The 27,022-nt window shown below is 35.2% G+C and overlaps 1 protein-coding gene across 2 annotated transcripts; it reads left to right on the top strand.

Moving 5' to 3' along the window:
* The first annotated feature begins 1,426 nt into the window (after window positions 1-1,426).
* LOC125162548 (ADP-ribosylation factor-like protein 5A) lies at window positions 1,427-27,022 on the top strand. Of its 2 annotated transcripts, XM_047853696.1 has the most exons (3): window positions 1,427-1,433; window positions 20,437-20,443; window positions 26,479-27,022. In XM_047853696.1, exon 3 carries the CDS (start codon window positions 26,535-26,537, stop codon window positions 26,961-26,963), a length of 429 nt encoding a protein of 142 aa, XP_047709652.1. In that variant the 5' UTR covers window positions 1,427-1,433; window positions 20,437-20,443; window positions 26,479-26,534; the 3' UTR covers window positions 26,964-27,022. The 2 variants fall into 2 exon arrangements, with proteins under 2 accessions (XP_047709652.1, XP_047709651.1); XM_047853695.1 differs by lacking the exons at window positions 1,427-1,433; window positions 20,437-20,443 and having other exon boundaries at window positions 26,424-27,022.

A 27,022-nucleotide genomic window follows, 5' to 3' on the forward strand; every position in this document is an offset into this window, starting at 1 on the left:
GTCTCTGTCTCTCAAAGATGAATAAACGTTTAAAAAAAAAAGATAAATAAAGCAAATATTATCCAGAGAGATGAGACAGTAGGAATATTTCTTTAAAATATCATACATATACATCTGTTATCATTAATTATATTTATTGTATTGGTGGTCTCAGGCAGTAGAAAAAATATTTAATTATCCTTGTGGAGATTTAATTGTCTTCAAAAGAAAAAATTGATAATTTGAAAACAGTTTATTTGAAGTAATAAGGTATAGTAATATTATTTGGGAATACAGGTATAAAAACCATATCAATTTTAATTCTTGAATATTTACAGATAGAAGTTGGAAAATATTTTTTAATTTGATACCAATGAAATTGCTGGAAAATAAGACATTAAGGATTAGATCTTATAAAAATGTTTATAACAAAACAAAACTGAAATAAATGGAACAATACCTTATACTTCCACATGAGAAGACACTGTTATAGTGATGTAAACTTGCCATCTTAATCCATAATTTTACATATTCAAATATTTTGTTATTAATATTATTATTAATGGCACCTAATTAGCTTATTCTAAGTATTATATGGAGGAGCACATAGTCCAAGATTGGCAAGAATGCTTTGAAAGGGAGTAAGGCTAGAGAACTTGCCTTCACTGATATCAGCTAGAGTACACAATAAAGTAAGGTATTGGGGCAGTGATAAATACATAATTTAAGAAGAATGAGGGTACACAGTGAATCCTATGCATGTTTGGATATTGATAGATGTCAATCATGCAGTATAATACTCTGACGAAAGGGATGAGATGTAAGAAAATGGTGCTGTGGACAGTTGTTTCTCTGTGATAAAGACTATCTCAAACTTGAATCACTTGGAAAAATCAATTCATTTGGATTACATTCCTAAATAAAAATGCTACATTTTTTAAGGAAAGACAATAACATAGGCATTTATTTCTATGACAAGAAAATGGAGAAGAATGCCTTAATTAGGGCACAAAGAGTCATATAAAACATAAATGTTATTATGTTTTATTTTTAACCCACATCTCAAAGCACAGAAAAGGTCAGAAACAAGGTGAAAAGTGGACTCAAATTTGAGGAGTATATTTGTGACATGTATGAATAACAAAGGGTATATGTATATATAGGATATCTATAAAAGGATATATACAGTTATCCTTCTTTGTAATCAATAGATAAAAGGCAAACAACTCATTAGAAAATGGGCAGATATATACAAAAGTAAGAAACCAGAAAGCCAATTAAATATAAAAGAATTTCTCTATATTTTTAGACTCAACATACTGCAAACTAAATAAAGAGATACACATTTTTATTTTTACCCAATATCTTGAGAAAAAAATCCTGACATTCATAAACGTTGATGAGGGTATACAGCAATAGAAACTTTTATGCACTGCTACAGGATGTGTATAATAGTGAACAATTTGGCAAAATCTGTTATTCTGTTTTTGTATGTTTTGATAGAACATATTTTAAGGTAAAAGGATTGAAATCAGTGAGGTAGGATGCTGGGTATGTGATTGCTTAGTGCAGGCAGATGCTGAGATTTTTCTTTGTATCTAAGTTGAAGAGTGGTATTAGATAGGTTTAGGGGATTTAAAGAGCTTGGAGTAAACCAACATGGATGTGCTTTACATAATCACTATATTTAAAATGAATATAATTGAATATAAAAGCTCATTACTGAAAATAACTCTGCTTAGCATAAATCACTTTCAGGAAGAAGACTCATAATCTCTCACATGCTCTTACTGCCTCCCATTCTCCCTTCCTTGTGATCACTTTCAACCATTGACATGTCTGATGTTCTTAAGGACTTACTTATACTGGTTAATGTCCTGGGTTGTGGAACTCCTGTTGTGTGATATGTCCCCTTAAGAATTATTTAAACCAATTCAGGAGACATAATAAGTACCCTGAATAAAGGCAGAGTTTAGCTGTATGCTGTGATACAAGCTTTTATTCATATGCAGAAATGTCCCCTTTGTTCTCACTGATTAATTTCACTATGTACTTACTTCTGAAGCTTTTATAATACAAATTATTATGCATCAAAAGCAAGACAAGATCATATTAACCCCTATAATTTTTTTTTGCATTTCAAGTGTGCACAACAAATAGTTCTGCTCAGAAAACAGAAAATTAAAGAGTCATAAAATATTAGATCCAGCTCTTTCAAACCCAAATATGATAATAATTGCTGGAAACCTCATTTATAAATGAGATGACTGAGACGCCACAGTCAGTTGTATAGCTGATAACAAGAAAGAAAGATAGCTAGATGATATGCACTGCTTCTTTCCCTGGAACCTTCTCATTGCACATCAACCCTCGCAAATTAGTTTACAGTTCAGCATTTTATTGAACTCTATTTTTTCTGGACATAACTTGAAAATTCAATCAAGAGAATATTTGCTGACCACCCCCAAGTACTATTTTAAAATCTGGTCAGCACTTTTTTTTAATTTTATTATTTGTTTTTGAGAGAGAGAGAGAGAGAGAACGAATGGGGGAGGAGCAGGGAGAGAGGGAGACACAGAATCTGAAGCAGCCTCCAGGCTCTGAGCTGTCAGCACAGAGCCTGACGTGGGGCTCGAACTCACAGACCGTGAGATCATGACCTGAGCCGAAGTTGGACGCTTAACCGACTGAGCCATCCAGATGCCCATGGTCAGCACTTTTAAATTTTGATGAAACTTCTGTGTGGGAGGTGCAGGTAAAAGGAACTGTAGACTGTGGGATGATTTATACTTTTCATGAGGCTTGATGATAATATACATGACCATAGCAAAAACATTAGAGCTTCCTCACCTATAAAATTGTGCTTATCCATAGAACCTGTTCAGTGTCCTGCTCAGTGTGTGGATTCAGTCCTCATCTTTGTCTTCTTGGCAGTGGCTCCATACTCACTGGTGAAGCAATCTGATTCTCATCAGCTTCTTGGTCTCAAAGTCAGCTTCTCCGCTCAGGGAGTACAACTTGTCAGTGGATGCACTTCCTTAAATTAAGGTATCCATGCTTCTTTAGAATATTCCTAATAGTCATATGATGTCATATAGTCACTTTCAGGAGGATCTCTCATTTTAGTTATGAATAAAACTTTAAGCCAAGAAATGAAATAACTAGTTAATCCTATTTGAGCTACTGAGGAACTTTTGAGAGGAAAAAAGTAATCAATTTAATAAAAAGAATAATCAAAAAAGAAACTTGATGGTCCAGATATATCAAATGTAACAGTAGTGTATAAAGTCACCCAAACCTGTAAACTACTTAGCCAGATTAATAATAAAAATTTCAAATCTAACCAAATGTTAAACCTTTATAGATTGTCTTGTTCAAGAAGTGCATGGGGGAAGAATAAATAGATATGAATTTTAAGGGAACAGAGTTACTAGGCTTATTTATGATTTCTGTTCAAGAGCCATAAGACTGGAAAACCCTTCAATGCAAGGATAATGACTGAGCAGATTCAGGCATATGGTTCAGGTAACTGTAAAATAAGTGGAGGAACACAAAATAAACATCCATTTTGACTGGCAGAGCCTAGACTAGAGTCTGAATCTAACAATTACTGTGTGTGATCTCAGGCAATTTTTTAACCCTTCTGAATATTGCTAATTGGTAAGCAGAAGACCACATGTGATGATGTGATAGAGTCAGAGAGATGTGGGTTGAAAGCCAAGTTGACCTCTTGATAGTTTAATGTTCTTGGAAAATGAAACCCTTTAAACCTGAATGTTTTCATCTATGAAATTGAGGAAATAATATTTATCTAAACTTTGAGATTTGAGGAAAACTCAGGTTTATGTGCTAAACACATAGTGGTTATTTTAAGAATGTTGGATAAGCGATTATCACTCACTTGTGAATGCGGAACTTTGTAAATGTAAATTAACAGTACATACATAGGATTGTCAACTGGAGAGGATGTCCCAGTGAAATCCTCAAAATTTGAGTGACAATCAAAATATGTTTGTCCTCTATTGCCTCAGAGTACAAAATTAACCGTTAATTCTTAGGGACAAATATTACTTTTTCTCTTAAACTTTAATAGGCTTCTGGTTTGATAACACATTGAGTCCCTACTGTGTTCTTATGAATGAGACTATAGTATATTTTCCCTTCTTTCAATTTGTATTAAACAGAGAAAAGGGGGAGAATGGAGAGTGTGTGAAGAGCAAATATTTTAAAGATCCTAAAACACTTACATCATTAACATTTTGGCATGATAGAAATTGGGCTGTATCTTATAATCTGTGGCTTCCTGCAATTGCTGACATCCAGGAAGCAATCCTGAAAGAGTTGCCATGAACTTGGTTGATATTCCTGGTGGCAAGACAGGACAACTGTACCTCATCAGTGCTTCAGTCAACAAAATATTTCAGGTCCACTTAAAAATGGAATGTGAGTGTTCATTTTTGTCTGCAACTTTCTGATACGAACATCAAAACTCACAGAGATGTTAGCATTTTGGTGCAATAGGACACAAGGAGCAGGATGTACAAAACTTCCTCTGAAAGATTGGCTCACTCTAGTGATTTGGATAATGAGTTACCTGGAATTCAGGGCTCCCTGGTATCCCAGTAGAATGAGCTCCATCCATAGTAAGCTTTCTGTGGTTTTGGTGTCTTCCTGCTCCCAGAGTTGAACATCCCAAGGAATCTAAAATCCCCAGATTTGGGGCAGCTGGCATTCCCAGACAAAATTTGAGCTGATGCCTGAATCCAGACTGCCTAAGTCCTGAAGCAACCTGTTCAAGTTCCCAGTAGTAGTTATTTTTCATTAGTGTTCTAGAAGGAAGAAGTGGGAGTAACAGGATGGAATAGGTTCCTTCCATTCGATCGCATTCCCTCACTGTATGTCTAGCAAAGCAACATGTTTCTGGCACTCCTGTCTGTAAGACAGTAGGACAAGTAAGAGTTGTGATTGTTTACTCTAGGTGACTTTGGCTTGCAAGTGAAATCTTTCCTTAAGACCTAATATATGGTAGAGGGGATTGTTCAAAGCACTGTATAAGCATAAATGAACCTATCTTATAGAAGAGAATAATATCTCAAAGGAAATAGCATTAACAAAGGCTGCATCACTAATGGTACTCATGGAACAGAGGATGATGTCATCAGCAGGATAAGAACAATAAATATTCCATATCAGAAGATTTGGATTTTGAATGTGAGGAGGTTTTAGAATATCTAAATAAACTATTTTACTGAAAATTTGTTTTTATGCATTCACAAGATTGGTATATGATTACACTTAGGTCGAAATAACTATACAAATATTCATTCAATACATATAAAAGAAATGAGAGATTTTTAAACAGCATTGGATCATGGTTTAACATGAAGTTATTATTATTTTTTAGTGACTCAGAAGATTGAAAACATTCTTACAATTTTTGGCATCATGAATTTGATGAAATATACAAAATAAATTCTCTGTAAAAGGAGGCCAGCAGCTTCCAACAATATGACCACCCGACCTTGTAAGTACGTCAGTTCAATTACAGTAATTTCAGAGTTGTAACAAATTATAACAATTTGCACCCTAAGGTATGCCTTGCCTACTGGAAAAGCAGAGACACCAAAAGTGAAGGTAAAAAAATCAGGGGGAAATGTTTTGATGTTAAGATACATGGGCATTTTTGTGTGTGGTGTTAGAAAGTGGTTAAGTTTCATTCTTTTACTTTTAGCTGTCCAGTTTTCCCAACACCATTTACTGAAAAGACTGTCTTTTCCCCATTGTATATTCTTGCCTCTTTTGTCATGGATCAATGGACCATCTAAGTGTGGGTTGATTTCTGGGCTCTCTTATGTGCCATTGATTTGTGTCTATTTTTGTGCCAGTACCATAATGTTTTGATTACTGTAGTTTTGTAGTCTACCTTAAAATCTGGAATCGTGATACCTCCAGCTGTGTTCCTCTTCCTCAAGATTGCTTTACCTATTCAGGGTTTTTGTGTTTCCATGCAAATTTTAGTATTACTTGTTATACTTTTGTGGCAGATGCTATTGGTATTTTGATAGGCGTTGCATTGAATCTGTAGGTTGCTTTGGGTAGTATGGGTATTAAGGCACGTGAAATAAGTTAGACTGAGAAAGACAAATGCCATATGATTTTGCTCATAGTGGAATTTAAAAAAATTAATAAAGAAACAAAAAGCAGAATCAGACCTTTAATTAAAGAGATCAAACTGTTGTCTGCCAGAAGAGAGTGATGAGTGTCTAAATGGGTGCAGGAGATTGGGAGGTGCAGGCTTCCAGTTAAGGAAGGAATAAGTCATGGGAACAAAAGGCACAGTATAAGGAAGATAGTCAATGATATTGAAATAACATTGTGTGGTAAGAGATGGTAGCTACACTTGTGGTGAGCATAGCATAATATATAAACTGGTCAAATAACTATGTTGTACACCTAAAACTAATATAACACCGTCAACTGTTCTCAAAAAAAGAAGACGCATGAAATAATTACGGTTTAAAGAATCAGAATTGGTAGGTGTCATAGTAATTTGGTGACTTTGTACTGAGTTTTATATATATATATGTATATACATATATATATATATATATATAGAGAGAGAGAGAGAGAGTTTGAGGACTTTGTACTGAGTTATATATATATATATATATATATATATATATATATATATAAAAATATATATAACATATACATATATGTGTATACACACACACACACACACACACACACACACACATATATATATATATATGAGTGTTTGAGGAATTGAAGCACACTAATAGTTTTTGTGTTCATATATAGCATTACAGTTCTTCAATATGTGGTTTCTACTCTTTCTAGAAACCATTTGATTTTTTTCTGCTTCTCTAATAAGATAAATGAGAAGAGAGAAGGATTGTCAAAAGGTGACCTGCTAAAATTACAAAAGTATAAGTTAGATATAGCCCCATGGTAAACATTTTCCTTCAAACTACCATGCCTTTATCTTACTTACTGAGATTGTACTTTATCACCCAAATATTTTATTTCTAAAAGTGTTCTGTACATGGCTGAATATTGAGAAGAGAAAATTAGAGGCATTGGAAAAGTAACAGTTCTTAGCTACAACTATATCCTTCAACCCAGCAAAATTAACTAACAGAGTTTACCTTTTTTATCTATTATCCTCATCCCCATTCACAGTTCCACTTTCTTATTTAGGCTGTAGTTGCTTTCTGATAATTCTTATTTTTCTTATTGAAGTTCTTTTGTCTCACTGACCTTAATTAAATAATTAATGTTTTTATTTTATTTCTCACTCTTCAGATAGTTCAAAGTTTTCCCTGCTTAATCAAATTCCCATCTCCATAATGGATGTTTCTTAGGAGCATAGCTGAATGTACTCACTAGTGTCTCTCATGAAATTCATATTTCCATAAGCAGGGTAGGAAAGGCAAATGATTTTGTGGAGCCCAAATGTATATCTGTGTTTTTGTGTAACACTAAGAGTTCAAACCACAATTTCACTACTGACTACTATCTGTTTGACTTGGGGCAATTTGAAAATTACTTTCCAGCCTTATTTGCCTGATGGTAAATCAGGTAATGTCTATCTCATGATGCTGTGGTAAACAATAAGAGATTTTAAAGGTGTCTAGCAGCTTTTCTTCTTTTTTTCCAAGATAATCTATGTATATTTCCAAATATCCTGCCCATCATAATAATTATGAACTCAAAATAATCAGGTCAGTATCCCATCTCATGATATACTTACTTAAAGTCAGATAAAGTCATCTAGCCTGATCTATATTAGACAGTCCAAAAGCTGCCCTCACCTTAAAGAGAACTTTTATGGGTGTCACGAGGAGATCTGGAAGGGTTGGAATAACAGACAGTATCCACTGCCAGAAATGGTGCCTCACATGCTCCCACACTTTGTTTGTTTTGGTGATTATATGTCCTTCTCTTGGTGAATACTTGTGTAATAAACATACATACAGAAACAAGCGTGGGCACTTTAGCAACTACTGCTTCTGAGTCAGGGCTTGAACGCTAAGATATGTATTCACCTATGCTAATGCTGAACTGTTCTCAGGGAGAGCTGGTCCCAAGAAGCCTTAATAATAGCTCTGTGGGAAGATTGTGAGAGATTCTTGGTTTTGGAGATGTTCCATTATCTCTTACAACCAATAGTGCCACCAAAATATGCTACAACAACCATCAGGAAGTAGGATCCTTGCTGAATTAGTACTTTCCATTTCCGGAAGACAGAAATCTGACAGCAGTAGATTAGTGTCTTCCAATGTTCTCTGTCATATGTGTGTACAATAAAAAAGGCTAAAGAATTGCCTTTCATTTGTATTATCTGATGCTAGATTAAACAGATTTAGCAGGTGTGTGTGTGTGTGTGTGTGTGTGTGTGTGTGTGTGTGTTGTGTTGTGTTTTGCTTAATCCAGCAATGATTATGGAGATTCCTAGCCAAGTCTCTATTATTTTCAAAATACAATAGCAAGTTGTAAGGACTGGATTTTAATCCTTCCCTCAGTATGGTTGAAGATGTCTGCTCCAAAGCAGCATTACAGAGTTGTCAAACTCTTTTCAGCCTGGCAAATAGAACCTAATGTCTTTCTTCGCTGTATATTTGAACCTATCCAGTAGCAGAACATGCTTTATGACATTACTAATTTTCAGGTATGATGGCTCATGTCATTACATGAGACCCCACTTATAAGAGCTGTGAAAATGTGAATAATCTGGACTAATGAGAAATAATTACTAAAGTAAATAAAAGGATTTTCCAAGGGAGGGCTTTGTAAAATATGCTTATAGTAAATAATAAAATAGTGAACTATGTTAGTGTCAATACCAGAAAACACAACAGGCCTATGTAACTTGTTCACCAGATTTTTATGCTTTCTAATAGTTTATAACTAAAGACAAAATGTGAAAATAGGTGTGATATCCCTGATTAGAGTACAAAAGGCATTGTTTCCTATTCATGTGTAGTACCAGTAGTGTTATTAAATTGTTTATGCAAACATTTTTTAAAAGCCCACAGGTTTGATTAAATTAACATACGTAAGATTATAGAATAGATGCTCCGAGTGTCCAAAGGATACTGAATTTTAAGACATATTATAATCTCTACAAAGCCAACTAAGGGAATTTTATGATTTTAATGTCCTAAAAATGCAAGTCCTATATAAAGTTTGAGGATCAATTTTTATTGTTCAATGAAATTTCACTTGGGCCACCACACTTATTCTTTAAAAATGAATCCTCTGGGCCACTTGGGTGGCTCAGTTGGCTGAGCATGTGACTCTTGATCTCAGCTTAGGTCATGGTCCCAAGGTTGTAGGATTGAGCCCTGTGTCAGGCTCAGCACTGACCATGGAACCAGCTTGGGATTCTCTCTCTCTCTCTCTCTCTCTCTCTCTCTCTCTCTCTTTCTACCTCTGCCCCTCTCTCCTGCTCACACACTCTCTCTCAAAAAAAAAAAAGTCATCTCTTGGGGGCACCTGGGTAGCTCAGTCAGGTAAGCATCTGACTTGAGCTCAGGTCATGATGTCACAGTTTGTGGGTTTGAGTCCTGTGTTGGGCTCAATGCTGACAGCTCAGAGCCTGGAGCCTGCTTCAGTTTCTGTGCCTCCCTCTTTGCCCCTCCCCTGCTTGTGCTCTGTCTCTCTCTCTCTCTCTCTCAAAAATAAATAAACATTAAAAAATAATTTTTAGGGGCGCCTGGGTGGCGCAGTCGGTTAAGCGTCCGACCTCAGCCAGGTCACGATCTCACGGTCCGTGAGTTCGAGCCCCGCGTCGGGCTCTGGGCTGATGGCTCGGAGCCTGGAGCCTGTTTCCGATTCTGTGTCTCCCTCTCTCTCTGCCCCTCCCCCGTTCATGCTCTGTCTCTCTCTGTCCCAAAAATAAATAAATGTTGAAAAAAAAAATTAAAAAAAAAATAATAATTTTTAAGTCACCTCGTATTAAACAAACAAACAAAAAAGTAACTCCTCACAGTGAATATAGTTGTTGTTATCTATAGTTTACATCATATGGGTGATGGCCAGGAGGGCTACTGTAATCAAGGGTCAGGGCTAAATCCCTGAGTTGCCTCCAGGCATCTGCATTTTCCATTAGATTCTTCCTTGTCTTACAACTCTGCTGAAAATCTTTCTGACCAGAAGAAGAGTTTTGAACACACTAGAGAGAATAAATGTCCTTCCCTCAGCTGAGATATAGGTCCCGGAGTATTTTCCCCAAAGCAGAGGCGTGTGTTGTAGAGAAGACTGAGTATGCTTGGCAGTGATTACTCTTCCCTTCTCCCTGCCGGAATTATTAGTGCATTCTTCTAGGATTTTCACTGTGAGAACCTGGGAAGGCTCCTGGAGCTAAATTCTGCCAAGGTGTTGGGATCCCTCTCAGACTGGGATCTACTCACATGCACATCTATACTCAGCCTCCAACAGTTCATCGAAATTACCATCTGAGTGTCCCCAACAGAGTATGGCTCCAGCAGTTGCTGATCCTATTAGTTGTGACTCTCCAGATGTACATGTGTCTCCAGGTTCTGGGGTGGCAGATAACCATGAAACCTCAGTTTCTAATGGATTCAAGGACAGGACACTCAATGAGTCAGTTCATTTGGCCACTTTTTTTTAAAACAGGAGTGTAGATTTCTAAGCTATTGACATTTTGACACTGTCTCTTCATCATTGTTCACTAATCTTGCATTTTTTCTTGTGCCCTGATTCCATTGTGTTTTCATCTCTCATTGTCATATATTTCTGCATTTATAATACAGTTTGCCACTTACTTAATAACCACTTAAAGGTTGCAAGTAGTCAATATGTCATCCTCAGTGGCCAAGGAAGATAACGTTACCATGGTTATGCCTATCTGAATTGTTTACTCTTGCCTTTAAGCCATCATGTGTACACCTGAGAGTGGCAAATGTAAAAATTCCCCCAAAATTGTCGATGTGAATCAAAACACAGTGTTCAAAATCAGGTAATTAAATCTAAACATGTCATGAGTAGCTAGAAATCAGAACAGAGTAATTTGTGCAAAGATTTGAAGATCTTGGAATGAAGGTGATCCTAAAGATATTACCTATGAAATGCTAGAATTGATTTCACAGACCAATTAGGAATGGCAGATACTGGACAGTATGTAGACATATAAGACACTTTAAAGATTAAGAAGACTTGAAAATTCAGGTGAGCAGAACTTGACCATGGAACTTCAAGATGTTAAGAGATACTATTTTCTTGTGTGGTACAGATGTGGATCTGTACAAAGAATATAACCTTTTAAATCATTCTGTGTAGTCAACTGCCCACTTTTTTCACTATGTACACATGAACAAAATGTTTTGGCTTTGTTTTATGCAAACTCTGTGTATGCATTATTATTTGCAAAATAGTACTTTATATGTTTGTATGCATTCAGAGAAGCCAAAGATTGTTTTTCATGAATAAGAAAAAAGGAAAATTAGCTTCAGTAATGTTTGTGTGTGTGTGTGTGTGTGTGTGTGTGTTTAACTTTGGATTTAGAATTTAAATGGTGTACAAATAAAAGTTAGTTTTAAAATTCTGTCTTCACATTTATTACAGCTTGGGGGGATTCAGTAGACTTCTCACTGGCTCATTAGTGGTGCTTATAAAACAAGAGCAATTGAAAAAAGGAAGGAACAGCTGTTTGGAAATGCAAGGAGAGAAATTAGAGCAGAAATGCAGGTAAAATATGGGCACTTTGAAAATAATTGTAGTGACATCAAAGAGGTACAATTTAAACATTATTTAAAAATACCTTGCAAACTGCTTTAAAACTCAAGATCCTGAGTCAATAATGAGTTTATGCATCAGCTACTCCAAATGTAATTGAAACGTGGAGAATGCTGTATAAGTTATTCATTAAAAACTATCCAGTTGCTGAGTAGGAAAGTAACTCCTCCTCTAAAGTCAGCACTTTAAAAATCCTGGGGAGAGTCACTAGGGCCATCAATATTTTGATTCATGACTGAAAGAATGTCTTGCATGAGGGGACACCTGTCTAATTCAGCTGCTGCCTTTAATTGTGGAAGATAGGCAAATGGGGATGATAAAGAGATTTGTTTAAAAAAAAAAATCAGGGTGGGGGTGCCTGGGTGGCTCAGTCGGTTAAGCATATGGCTTCGGCTCAGGTCATGATCTCCCGGTTCATGAGTTTAAGCCCCGCGTCCAGCTCTGTGCTGACAGCTCAGAACCTGGAGCTTGCTTCAGATTCTGTGTCTCCTCCTCTCTCTGCCCCTCCCCTGCTCATGCTCTGTTTCTATCTCTCAAGAATAATAAATAAACTAAAAACAAATTTAAAAAAAATTCAGGGTAGTGATATTTATTTGCATATTTTTTCTAATAAGGGAGTGATTTAAATATCATAATTGCATTCAAATTTGACAGAAAATAGATTTTCAACTTTACTGAATTTCTTTTTTTTAATCAAAATTCAACCCAAACTTTACACTTCTGGAACCCAAATTCTGTTGTTTCTGACTCTAAATTCTCCAAAGCACTCCCTGTTCTGATAGCATAGAATCTTCACTCTCCTCATGGCAGAGTGCAACAGCTTTAATTACATAACACGCAACCAGAAAAGTAATCAAGTTGACTTTGCTCTGTGACATTTGGACCCAAAAACTTCCATGGTTATAAGAGAAAATATATTGTGATATATTTTAACCTTGAATGAAACAGTAGTATTCTTATAGTTTAGACAAATGTACATCAGTAAAAGTGAAATATGAAAAACTTTCTTCAAACATAATTTACTTCCTCCAAAATTCTGTTTGAAGATCCACTTTAATACATCTTTTCAGCAAGGCAAGCATTTCAGATTATTTCCATGCAGATGGAAATCACTCAGTTCTTCATTAATTGAGTTTCAAAATGTGAAAGGTGCTGAATAATCTAATTGGGAAGCAAAAACAGAAAGAAAAATTCTTCTTAAAGCTTTCATTATCTGTGTAGCAACAATTCCGGCTTTAACTTAAGCAGTGTCCATTGTAAAAGCATCTCTTCCCCTTTTTAAAACCAGAAAATCTATACTCCTCAAGGAAAGGATTATTCTACCCTTCCCTCACATTGGTAGAAAATCAAGCACATTTATAGAAAAATCAAGAAAATCTCACTGGTGTCTGGGAAAAATAGCAGTAAACTTTGCCTTTCTAAGCCTACAACATCAAAGTCAGCTCCCCAGGTTTAAGTTTTCTGATTGGGTGTTGCATTCAAGCCTCATCTATTAATAATCGTCCCTTTGCTGGCCATTATTATCATCTGTTTCCTTCAGTGACTTGAAGAATAATATGTGATGAAGAAGAATATTTAAGAATTTTAGACTTTCCAGAGGCTTCTGGGTGGCTCAGTCAGTTAAGCATCTCACTGTCGGTTTCAGCTCAGGTCATGATCTCATGGTGTTGTGAGTTGGAGTCCTGTGTCGGGCTCTGCACTGCCAGTGCAGAGCTTACTTGGGATTCTCTCTTTCCCTCTCTCTCTCTGCCCCTCCCCTACTCACACTGTCTCTGTCTCAAATAAATAAATAAACTTAAGAAAAAAAGAAGTTTCGATTTCCATGACCAAGTGTCATCTAAAAGTCATTTTCAGCAAAGAAAGCTTTGGTAGATGTATGCTTAAAGCAGCAAAGATGATATTTAAATAAGGCATCTGAAATTAGGTAGGGGGAAACAGAAAGATTTTAGAATTTTTAGAGTAGACGCAAGATATAAACTCAGGCCAATGACTCACAGAATGTGTATCATCAGAAATGGTCATGGAAGTCCAGTTCTGGATGAGATGGACTAAGCAACCTCTATCATTTCTATCCATGTGAATACATCCAGTACATCAAGAAGCATTTTAGGCCTCTGAAATGTAAGTAGTAGCAGAGGATTATACAAGAACACCAGAAGTACCTTGGAGGTGGCAATTACTTCAGCACTTTTTCTTCAGTATGCCTTGATCAGAATGCAACCTGTAACCTGGAAGTAAACACCAAGGTACAGAAATTCAGGAGCCTTCCTCCCACCTTTTATTATTATCTGTTTGCTCACACTCCAAATTTCAAGTAACTGTCAGGTAGTGGTGGAAGAAGCAATAATGAGAGCCCACAAAAAACAAAACTCTGAGAACAGGAAGCTTTCTCTACAATCAACAATCTCACTCCCACCTATTGCTATTGCTTTATTTTGTTGTCTCTGTCCTCTTGTCATTGGAAAAGGGAGATCCAGGGAGCCACAATGTACCCAGGAGATCATACAGAGGAAGAAGCCCAAGAAGAAAATTCATAAAGAATGAAATACTGGGCTGGTCCCAACTTTTGCATGCATGGGTATAATCTTAATCATCATTACAAACACTTTGATAGCTGACCACCAGCGAGGACTCAGATTGAGCAATGACTGGTGCACACCAAGGAAAGGTCTGAAAAGCAATGCAAAGGATTTGAAAAATGAACTAACTTGATACAACAACCCACAGAAGGATGATTGGACCTTGTGACTTGAAAGAAAATGGGTTGATTGCCTATTTTAAAAAAATTAAAAATCCTCCTTAGAATTTAGATAAAACTCAGAGTCCCATAACATAATAAGGAAAGTGTCCAAGATATGATCCAAAATTATTCCCCAAAGGAAGAACCAAGGAAGTTTCAACTAAAATGGAAACAATCAGCTAACATCAACAAAATTACACAGATGTGATTTTCTAGCAAAGTATTTAACTATTACACAGTGATCCAAGAAGCAGTCATGAACACTTTAAAAAATGGACAAATTCAGAGTATCAACAAAGAAATAGAGAACGTAAAAAAAAGAACAAAATGGGGCACCTGGGTGGCTCAGTCAGTTAAGCATTCAACTTTGGCTCAGGTCATGATTTCACGGTTTATGGGTTTAAGCCCTACATCAGGCTTTCTCTGTATTGACATCCTGGAGCCTGCTTCGGATTCTGTGTCTCCCTCTCTCTTTACTCCTTCCCTGCTCACACTCTGTCTCTATCTTTCTCTTTCAAAAAAAATAAATAAACATTAAAAAAAAGAACAAAATGGAAATTTTTGAACTAAGAATGTAATAATAGATATGAAAGCTGTACTGATTGGGCTTTGTGATAAAATAAAGGTGACAGAAGATAGAGTGAACTTGAGGGTATGTCGACAGGAATTATTCCATCTGAACAATACAAAGAATTTAAAAAATAAACAGCCTCAGGGATGTACAAGAGAAACACAAAAGTTCTAACATTTGTGTCCTCAGAGTCTGAGAGACTGGTGATGTAAAAGTTGAACAGTTGAAAACTTCAAAAGTTTATCACAGCATATAAAGCTGTAAGTTCAATAAAAATGCCCCCCAAACCCCAAACAGGTTAAGCCCATGTATTTCCACACTAACACACATCATAAACAAATTGTTGTAAATTAAAGCCAAAGAAAATGTATTGAAAGCCCCCAGAAAAAAATGACATGTTACCTATGAGGAAGGACAATTTGAATGGCTGTGGATTTCACTTCAAAACTACAGAGGACAAAGAGAAGTAGCACAACAATATTAAAGTGTTAAAAGAGTTGTTAGCTTTAATTCTACATCCAGGAAAAAACATCTATCACAAATGAAGATGAAATACAGACATTCTCAAATACAGAAAAACTTAAGAGAATCTGTTTTCAGCAGATCTGTTCTAAAATAATTGCTAAAGAAAAATCAGACAGAAATGACATCAGAAAGAAAGTTGGAACAGAAGAAATTACCTAGGATAAAGAGGAACACTATATAATGATAAAAGTTTTAATTTACTAAAAAGACATAACAATTCTAAATGTGCATGCCCTGAACAACAAAACTTAAAAATATACAAGACAAAAACTGACAGAACTGAAATGAGATATAGGCAAATCCACAATTACAAATCAAGATTTTAACACTCCTTTCTCAGTAATAAAAGTAGTAGACAGAAACCAATCAAGAATACAGAAGTACAAAATAACACCATGAGGCAAAGTCCTCAGTTCATATTGAAATTAAATTAGAAATGAATAACTGAATGACAGTGGAAACATCAGTAGACATTTGGAAAGAAAAAAAATTTAAAAAAACTATACTTCGTTACAACCTATCAGTCAAAAAGAAAGCCTCAAATGATATTAGAAAACATTTTGAACTTAATGAAAATGTAGACAAAAATAAAATCCCATAAAAATAAATTTGTGAGATACAGATAAAGCAATGATTAGAGGGGAATTTATACCATTAAACATTTACATTAGAAAACAGGAAGATTTCCTACCATAATTTAAGCTTCCAATTTAAGAAACTAGAAAAAAAAAGAGAAAATAAACCTATGGTATCAGAAGAATATAAGCAGTGAAGATAAAGAATGCAGAAATCAATGAAATTGAAAATTAAAAACAGAAAAATCAATGACATCAAAATCTAGTTCTTTGGAAAGATAAATGAAAATGATATGCCTCTACTAGGACTAATAAGGAAAACTGAGAGGAGACAAAAATAATATCGGAAATTGTGGTAGCAGGGCACCTGGGTGCTTCAGTTGGTTGAGCATCTGACTTTGGCTCAAGTCATGATCTCAAGGTTTGTGAGTTTGAGTCCTGCATTGGGCTTGCGGCTGTCAGCGCAGAGCCCGAGTCAGATCTTCTGTTCCCCTTTCTTCTGTCCCTCGCACTCTCTCTCAAAAGTAAACAAACGTTAAAAAAAAAAAAAAAGAAATTGTGGTAGGAAGAAGTTTAAGATGACTTCCATTTTTTTCTCCCCGGTGTAAACACATTGTATATTTCCTCTATTTGATTTTAGGCATAGCCTGTGAATATGATGGGCTTTCACTCCTCTGATCATATTGTGTTGTATAGCAGAAATGATTTTTTACGTATAAATAAAAGTTCTGGACAGATGTCTTTGAATTAATTGAAAAAGAGCTTATCCAGATGGTCTGAGTTAATCAGTGAACTGGCTAAACCTGGGACTAAAGGTCAGTGAGAAAGAAGTCAGAAGTTCAGTGTGAGAGATCACATGGCTGTGGGGGAAGCTCCAGGATGAGGAACTGTGGACCACTGGAAAAGTTCCCAGGCTGACAGCTTGCAAGAGAATAGAGGCTTCCCTACTATAATGATAAAGAAGTGAATGCTGCCAACAATTGCCTGAGCTTGAAAGAATTGAGAAAGGAATACAGCTAGGCTAACATCTTGAGATCATTCTTTTGAGATCCTGGTCAGAGAACACAGTTCACTCATGCCTGGACTTTTGATCTAAAGAAACTGTGAAATAAATCTCAGTTGTTTTAAACTTTCAAGTTTGTATTATTACATTTCACTCATAAAAAGTTATTAAAAGAATACAGAAAGGCTGTATCCCAATAGACCCTATAAACATCAAAAGGATACTAAGGGAAACCCAAAACTCTCTCTCCAAACATAAATTCTACACTTGAGGATGGACCAATTCTTTAAAGAACACAAATTATCAAAATTCATCCAAATGAATAGGTAAAAGAGGGAGGCAAAATACTAGTAGATGATGACCAAGTAGAGTTAATTCCTAAAATGCAAGATTGACTCATTATTGAAAAGTCAGTCCATGTAATCTGCTATGTTAATAGTCTAAAGAAAAAAATCATAGTATTAATTTCAAGAAATTTCAGAAAAATTTCACATTAATTCATGGTAAAGACTCTCAGCAAATCAGGAATAGAAAAGAGCCATCTACAAAACAAACAAAAAAAACCTGTATATATAACACCATTCTCAATAATAATAAAAAAGTCAATGTTCTCTTTCATGAATTGGAAAAAGGCAAAAAAATTAACTGTGATCATTCCTGTTCAACATTATACTGGGATATCCTACCATTGTCATAAGGCAGGCAAAAGAAATAAAAATCACATAGATGGGGGGAAAAGACATACAAAATTCTCCATTTTTTTAACATTTATTTAAAAAAAATTTTAATGCCTATTTATTTTGAGAGAGAGAGAGGGAGAAGGAGTGAGTGGGGTAGGTGCAGAGAGAGAGGGGGGCAGAAGATCTGAAGCCCAATATGGAGCTTGAACCCACAAACCATGAGATCATGATCTGAACCAAAGTTGGCCACTTAACCCATTGAGACACACAGGTGCCCTAAAAGATTCTCCATTTTCAAATAATATTATTGCCTATGTAGACTTTCCAAGTACTCTGTAGAAAATATGCACATAACTAGTTTAGCAAATTCGTAGCGTACAAGATCAACAAACAAAAAATAATTGTATTTCTATACAGTAACAACATACAATTGGAAATTTAGATTTAAGAAATACCATTTAAAGTAATTCCAAAATGGGGTCCCTGGGTGGCTCAGTTGGTTGAGTGTCTGACTCTTGATTGCAGCTCAGGTCATGATCCCAGGTCATGGGATCGAGAGCCCCATGTCAGACCTATGTACTTACTGACAGCATGGAGCCTGTTTGGGAGTCTCTCTCTCTCGTCCTCTGCCCCTCCTCCACTTGTGTTCTCTCTGCCTCTCTCTAAAATTTTGCAAAAATCTCCAAAAAATTGAAATACTTAGGTACAAAACTAGCAAACCATGAACATAATGTTTCCTGAAATCTAAAAAATGCTGACGAAAAAAATAAAAGGAGACCAAAATAAATGGAGGTATATGCTACGTTTGTGAATTGGAAGGCTCCATGTAGTAAATATTTTAATATCATCAAATTGATGTATATATATTTAATGTAATGCCAGTTAAAGCCACAACAGGATTTTTGGTCAGTATATATAATCTGATGATAAAATTAATGTGTAAATTAAAAGTACCTAGAATAACTGAAACAATTTTGAGAAAGAAGAATAAAGTTAGGGGGAACACTTTAAGTAATTTCAAGACCTACTATAAAACAATTATATTCAATAAGTATGTTATTGGCCAAAGGGTAAATACATTAAGTCATTGACACAGAATGGAATATTAGAATTCTACAAAAGTGGGCAACTGAAGTTTTACATATTTGTGAAAGCAATTCAATGGCTAACGAATGTTATTTTTAGCATTTGATGCTAGAACAATTAATTAGACATCCATATTGAAAGAAGTAAACATTGATTTATACTAACTCACTCCAACTGAATGATAGACATACATGTAAAGCATAAATCTATAAAAATTTTAGAAGAAAACACAGATGAAACCTTTGGGAACTGAGTTAGGCAAGGGAATTTTAGACAGAACATCAAAATAAAATCCATAAAACAAAAAAATAATGGCAAATTGGATCTCATTTTTAAAAAGATGTGTGAAATACCTTATTAAGAGGATGAAAATACAAACTAGGGAAAGTATTTGCAAATCACATACCCAATAAAGGACTTGCATTTAGAATATATAAAGAGCTCTAGAATCCTGATCATAATTTATCTCTGAACGCCTGTGTGAACATTTTTTGCATGAATGGTAAGTTTTATTTCTCTAGTATAAATATGCCAGATTAGAATTCCTGGGTCATATAGTAAGTATTTGTATAACTTTCTAAAGATTGCTTGTTCATAAAACTGGACTATCCAAATATCCTATGGATGAACAGAGAAACAAAAGTAGTATATCCATACAATATAAAACTACTCAAGAATTAAAATCAAAAAATCATTGACACATGAAACAACTGAGATGAACTTCAGAGACATTATCCTGAATGAAAATAGCCCAAATCAAAATATTACATATTATACTATTCTCTTTCAATGTCATTTTGAAAGAGACAAAATGATAGTGATAGAGAATAGATCAGTTTTCCATGTATTATGGATTGGGTTAGGATGTAAGTATAAAGAGACAACATCAAGGATTTTGGTGGTGGTGTTATTGTTCTGAATATTGGTTGTCATGGCATTTACAGATTCTCAAAATGTATTCAAATTCTAGGGCTCCACATCAAAAAATAGGTATTTAGTTTAAAAATAAAAAGAAATTAAAAAATGAAAATGTAGAAGAAAATATTGCTGAATTACGCATCAAAGAAAGAGGAGTGCCTGGGTGGCTCTGTCAGTTGGGTGTCCAACTCTTGATTTCAGCTCATGTCATTATCCCATGGTTGTTGAACATGGAGCCTGCTTCAGATTCTCTCTCTCTCTCTCTCTCTCTCTCTCTCTCTCTCTCTCTCTGCCCCTCCTCTGTGTGTGCTTTCTCTCTCTCTGACTAGAGATTTTTGTATGACTTCTAGTAATATTGGAATATTGGACCTAAGATTAACAAGTACATTTAAAATACCAGTTTCATAATTGGTTTTCAAAATTCATTTCACTCAAAACATGTTTTTGTTTGCTTCAGTGAAAAGTTTTAAGCAAAAAAAGTTAGTATATGATTTAATTTTACCATTTCCTACTATATCCTAAAAAAGTAGTCAGTAAATATAAGATTCCTATCATTATGCTACATACAGTCTTTGGAGGAAGTAGGTGTGGAGTAGGATATTGAGGAAGCAACACGACAATGTAAGAGAAAATAAAATATGGATCACTCCATATTTTAAAATATGGATCACTCTTTTAAGTACCTTATATTTTAACAAGAAAATAATTAAGTTCATCAAAGTTTATAATGCTTATAATGCTATGAGAATTACTTTCTATGCTATTTGTTTACATAACAAATCAATGCTCAAAATCTAAAATCTAATAAATATCTTGAAAACAGTAACAATTATCTGAATAAATCAACAGGTATCTATATTAACATATCCAAACTAAAATAACATTTAGAAAAAAAGTGGCCATGTCTTTTTTTGTAAAGAAATAAAAAATGAAGGAAACAAGGGAGAGAGAAAAGGAGGAACACAGAAAAATAGTTGCATGTACAAGATAGGTATCATTTTCATAATGTTCTCTGAAGAAAGTATAAAGCAAAATACATGCAACTTTAACTTTTCTTGTACTTACATTGCAACAGTAAAAAAAAAAAGAAACTAATTTTTAGATATAACACATATCTTACATGTTATTATTTAATATTAAATATAAAGTAGATACCTATTTTAATAATGAGTTTTAATTCCAATATATCTAAAAGATTATGTTAACATATAATCAATGTAAAACTTACTTGAGAGATTTTTATATTATTTTCTTAGTACAAAACCTTTTTTTACTAAATATTTGAAATTTTTACATATTTCAAGTTTTATACTAAATTTTCATCAAGATTACATGATCTGTATTTAGATTTAATAAAACTGAGTTTAAAACGTAGATTTACATGCTTGTTGTTCCAAATTTACTTAAACATTTTCCAGTAATTGAATTAACAATTTAAAATTTCAATTTATACGTTTATATTCAATTTTAATTTTTTTTAAGATTTATTTATTTTTGAGACAGAGAGAGACAGAGCATGAATGGGGGAGGGGCAGAGAGAGAGGGAAACAGAATCGGAAGCAGGCTCCAGGCTCTGAGCCATCAGCCCAGAGCCTGATGCAGGGCTCGAACTCATGGACCGTGAGATCGTGACCCGGGCTGAAGTCGGACGCTTAACTGACTGAGCCACCCAGGCGCCCCTATATTCAATTTTAAAATAGTAAAATAAAAAATTCAGTTCTAAGGTCACACTAGCCACATTTCAGGTGTTCATTAGTCACATGTGGCCAGTGACTTTCATTTTGGACAGTGCATTTCTAGTACATAAATTTAAATTATTTACATAAAAATAGACATTTTTAGTAGGTTATTCCCCTCTTGGAAATGTCTTGGCATCTTGTAAGTTTTATAATGAAAACTTTTGTCTACTGATGTTTACTCCTTGAAATATTAAGTGTGTATTGACTTTAAAGACAAACAGGAAAAATGGACATTGTTTATATTTTTATTTTTTATGATGATACTTTGATAAAACTGTCTTTTATGCTGGTATTTGAGAGTAGCAGTCAATCTGGTGTATTAATTGTGAGCATTCTCCCTTTTGATACATTTGCTTTACTGGGATTCAGAATAAAGTGATATGGTTATTTGCAATTTGTTATAATTTAATTGGTTAAAATTCTCTTTTCTCAATATATTAAAATGGTATAATTGTACAGTGTAAAACCAGTAGGCTAATTTTATTTTCTATAAGGAACAGATGTCAGGGCAAACTCCTCCTAGCTTTTGAGCAGCCCCAGGCATTATGAAAAGTCATCATCTGCAAAAGTCAGTTTCATGGATAAACAGAAAAGTGGGCACTTTTTAAATTTAAGTACTACTTTGCATTTTTGTGTCTAATTCCACACTCTGATATCCCAAGTACCTTCTTAATTCCCTGTTATATCCCTCAAGACTCCAAGAGCAACTTCCATGTTAATTCATATCATTATAATTCTCTGAAATGGAGAGTGTAGCAAATGGGAAATTGCTAAAGAGTAAGGGATTTCAAACTTGGACAAATATTCACACCTTTCATCATGTGCATAAATACACACATCTTTTACCTTATGAGCATATAACGTAAGGTCATCTATTGGCAAATATTTTTGGAGTTCATCAAATTAAAAGAAAATTTGTCATGTGATTGCATAGAATCACATAGAGACATTCAGTTTTCATATATCAATAGAATTCTTTATATTGCCTTATTCAAAATATACTATAGCTCAGCTGTTTGGTTAGATAAAGTAGATTTTTCTTGCTGACTGCAACTTGATGCTGGGATGGCCTGGACCCAGGAGTACTATAGCTATCTGGGGAACACAAGATCCAAATTAAATGTGCATGGAGCTTAGAAGTAAAAGTGGTGAGAAAATCATAAAACAGTAAACTAAGTCCACATAAAAATGTTTGAACCTCATAAAAAAAATGAAGCCTGAACGCAGACATTTTTCATCTTTTTCTGTGAACCATGTTTCTCCTTGCAAGATAGTTTTGCTGGGTTTTGGGGCAGTTACCATGACTAGGTAATAAATAATGCAACTTGTTTCATATCAGTTTCTTCCTACAGAAATATAATGATTTATCTTTTTTTTTAGTGTCTTCTGCTCTGTAAAGAAAGTATGTGGATGAATAATGTCATGACTTTAAAATACACTGAGCACGAAGGACTGGTGAGGTTTAACACTCAGTAAAGATTAGCTTCTCTTGCAAATAATTTTGTCGAGTAATTCTGGAGCCTTAAAAAATAAAATTCATAATTGTTTCTTCAACTACAATTTGAGACTTTCATATGGCTATGGTAAGAATCTGTTAGAATTCACCACAGATTTACCGGAATCCAGTTAGCACTATTTTGTGCACGATCGCTACATAGAAAGAGAGTAGTAAGGTAACTATCAATAATAGCCAAGTTATGGAAAGAGCACAAATGTCAACCAACTGATGAATGGATAAAGATGCGGTATATATATACAATGAATACTACTCAGCCATCAAAAGAATGAAATCTTGCCATTTGCAACAACCTGGATGGAACTAGATTGTAATTATGCTAAGAAAAATAAGTCAGAGAAAGAAAAATATCATATATTTTCACTCATACGTGGAATTTAAGAAAACAGATGAACATAGGGGAAGGGAAGGAAACATAAGCTGAGGATTGCTAGAGGGGGAGATAGATGGGGGCATAGGCATTAAGGAGGGCACTTATTGGGGTGAGCACTGGGTGTTATATGTAGGTGATGAATCACTAAACTCTACTCCTGAAACCAGTAACACCATTTCATGAAATATTATGTTGACTTTCTTTTTATACCAATTTATTAATAAGAGGAAATTAGATTCTCTGGAATTTATGTTTTTCATCCATATAGAAAGGAGATAGATTTTTTTTCAACTCAATTAAATTTTTTTTATTAATGTTTATTTTTGAGAGAGAGAGAGAGAGAGAGCGTGAGCCGGGGAAGAACAGAAAGAGAGAGAGAAAGGGAGACACCGAATCCGAAGCAGGCTCCAGGCTGTAAGCTGTCAGCACAGAGCCCGATGCGGGGCTCAAACTCATAAACCATGAGTTCATGACCTGAGCCGGCGTTGGACGCTTAATCGACTGAGTCACCCAGGCGTGCCCCTCAACTCAATTCTTAAACAGAATACCAACTTTTATTTTTTTTTTAAGTGACCATATTTTTTAATAGGACTACTGTGGCCTCAGTATGTTTAAACAAATTTCTGTTAACTATATTTCTTTCCTAGTAATGGCTTACAACCAACTAAATTAGCATATTTAATGCATATTTCTGATTAATATATAAATTTATACATTGGTAAAATCCCATTGTATATGTTTTTCAGTTTCTTTAAAGCAAGAAAATCAGACATAAGCTAAAATATTTTTTGTTTCACTTAGAGATCTTTATTTTTTCAGCTATAAATTTTGTTGATTTCTTTTTCTTTTCACAAATTTTCTTAAGAAAGGGAGTAGAGGATTTGATGTGATAAAATATGAAATATATCTTTACAGAAAATATCAAAAATACTTATTGTATACTCTATTACCAACAAAAGGCACTGCTTTTGTTATTTTCCTATGATTCTGTTAATCCATGTACCACTTTGTTGTACTTTTTTTTTTGAGGAACCATTCCTTTGAACAGTGTTAAAAAATGTTAAATTCTGTTGTATATACATCAACTCCTCCTTGCTGATTAACATTTATTTTATATCAAGAAAAAATCGATTAAATGATATCCTGATATAGAAAACTAGTATTAATTATACACAATGAAATCACCATACGGTAGTGATGAGAAAGAGGGGTGTGAGAGAGAGACTGGGATGAAGAGATAAACATTTCTTGTTGGCTCTACACCTCCACTGTAAATCAGTGAAGGTGTTCTTATTGTCAGTCAATAATGTACCTTTGCTGATGAAACATACATTACTTGGATCACTGCCATCTGCTGTGCTGGGGATAAAGACCTGTAGGATCTCAAGTGTGTAGTTAAATTACTTCCATGCAGAACATATTAGCCACAGAATGGACACTTAGCCCTTTGCTCCTGCTAGGAGCTGGAGAATATTTTCTGAGTAGCACAAATGAGCACTTTACCATTTGGGGTAAATTTACAGGTAGCAGTAAGTTAAAATGAAAGGTTAAACTTAAAGAGCGTGAATAAATTGGTTGAGATAACTTCTCGAGCAACTTATGTGTTTTTTTCCTATTAAATTTGAATTTTTAGTATTTAATACTTTGAATATTATGTTGTAGTATTATAGGAAAATGTAGCTCAATCATTTCCTCGCAGCCTAGTTAACTGAAGTTCTGTATCCCTGCTCTGTCTTCAAGGGCCATAAAATGGGAAAAAATAAAGAATAATCAAATGCAGTGCCACATAGGCTTAGATAAGATGGATCCTGTATTTTATTTAGAAGGGTCTGTATATCGCAAACAAAAAAAGACGTCAAGTTGTTTAAAAGACACATGGAGCCTATACCTTGGAATCTGGCCCTCAGTATTGGGAGGGTACGCTTTGTGTCTTTCAGTGTCCACGTTCATGAGCAACATCCTCAGGCTCCAGAGAATGCTTCTCCACTGGAGCTGTGTGTCCTATGGCAACCATGGCCTGATGGCATTAGGGTGTGACTGGTGCCAGTATGTCTGGGATGATACTCCTTCCAACTACAAGGAAGATTTGAGTGGTGAAGTTCTTTGGAAAGAGCAAAGACAAATTAGCCTTTTTATGTTTCAGTTTGTGGTCCTGGAAGTACTCCTAATTTAATTTAGTATTTACAGCAGTTGCACATACGAGGAGCATTTTGTAGCATTAAACAGTCATATCACTCCTATATTTGCATATATGCATGTGTGGGGATAACATCCATGGAGCCTAATACTCTTTGTAACGTTGAATAGAGCTATATCATTACTTTAAGGATAGTGAAATTGCAATATAAGTGACCATTATTTGTATGATGAAGTTGAATTACTTATAGTAATTTACTGACCCTTTCCAATATTTGATCAGAATATGTAGAGTACATTGTTTATTTTTAAATCTAAAAATTGATTATTTCCCTTAGAGAGCAGTTCTTTGACAATAATTCAGAAATTCATCTTATTTGCAATTGTTTTCAATAAAATAATCTCTGTAAAATACTGGCTTTAACAATAAAACTGTACTGAGACAACGCGGCGGCGATGTCCGCGAGCCAGGCGAGTGCCGCGGCGGCAGCTGCGGGGTTCTCGGTTCTCGCACACGCACAGGGCAGGGCAGGGTGGCAGGGCGGCTTGAGCTTCGGCCTCCCTCCAGTTCCCAGGCTTCGGCCTCCCTCCAGTTCCCAGGAAGGATAATACTATCCTTAGTTATAACCATAATGAGATGAGTACTGGCAGTGGTGTTAAGTGCCATTTTGAGCTGGCGGCCAGCGCAGAAGCAGCAGCAGCAGAGGCGGAGGCACCGGTGCCTCTCTCTCTCCTCCCCTTCAGCCTGAGCCAGGGGAGGGCAGGCGCGCGGGTGGCCGGAGGCAGTTCCGCTGCCCAAGAATGGGAATTCTCTTCACCAGGAAATGGAGACTGTTCGATCACCAGGGGCACAAAGTTATCATTCTTGGGCTGGATAATGCAGGGAAAACTACCGTCCTTTACCAATTTTCTATGAATGAAGTTGTACATGCATCACCTACAATTGGAAGTAATGTAGAAGAAATAGTGATTAATCATACGTGTTTCTTAATGTGGGATATTGGTGGACAAGAATCTCTTCGTTCTTCCTGGAACACATACTATACTAACACAGAGTTTGTAATTGTTGTTGTGGACGGTACAGACAGAGAAAGAATTTCTGTAACTAGAGAAGAACTCTATAAAATGTTAGCCCATGAGGACCTAAGGAAAGCTGGATTGCTGATTTTTGCTAGTAAACAAGATGTTAAAGAATGCATGACTGTAGCAGAAATCTCCCAGTTTTTGAAATTAACTTCTATTAAAGATCACCAGTGGCATATCCAAGCATGCTATGCTCTTACTGGAGAGGGATTATGCCAAGGACTTGAATGGATGATGTCGCGATTTAAGATTAGATGATCTCTACTGACCTCTTCTCATAGACTTTGTATAAACGAAGTCCTGGACTTTACCTGAAA

Source organism: Prionailurus viverrinus, chromosome A3, assembly GCF_022837055.1.
Source record: "Prionailurus viverrinus isolate Anna chromosome A3, UM_Priviv_1.0, whole genome shotgun sequence".
Taxonomy (NCBI): Eukaryota; Metazoa; Chordata; class Mammalia; order Carnivora; family Felidae; genus Prionailurus; species Prionailurus viverrinus.

Bases quoted from the DNA above. Each gene is read 5' to 3' on its own strand.
- LOC125162548 (XM_047853695.1), top strand. From the start codon at position 26,424: ATGGGAATTCTCTTCACCAGGAAATGGAGACTGTTCGATCACCAGGGG.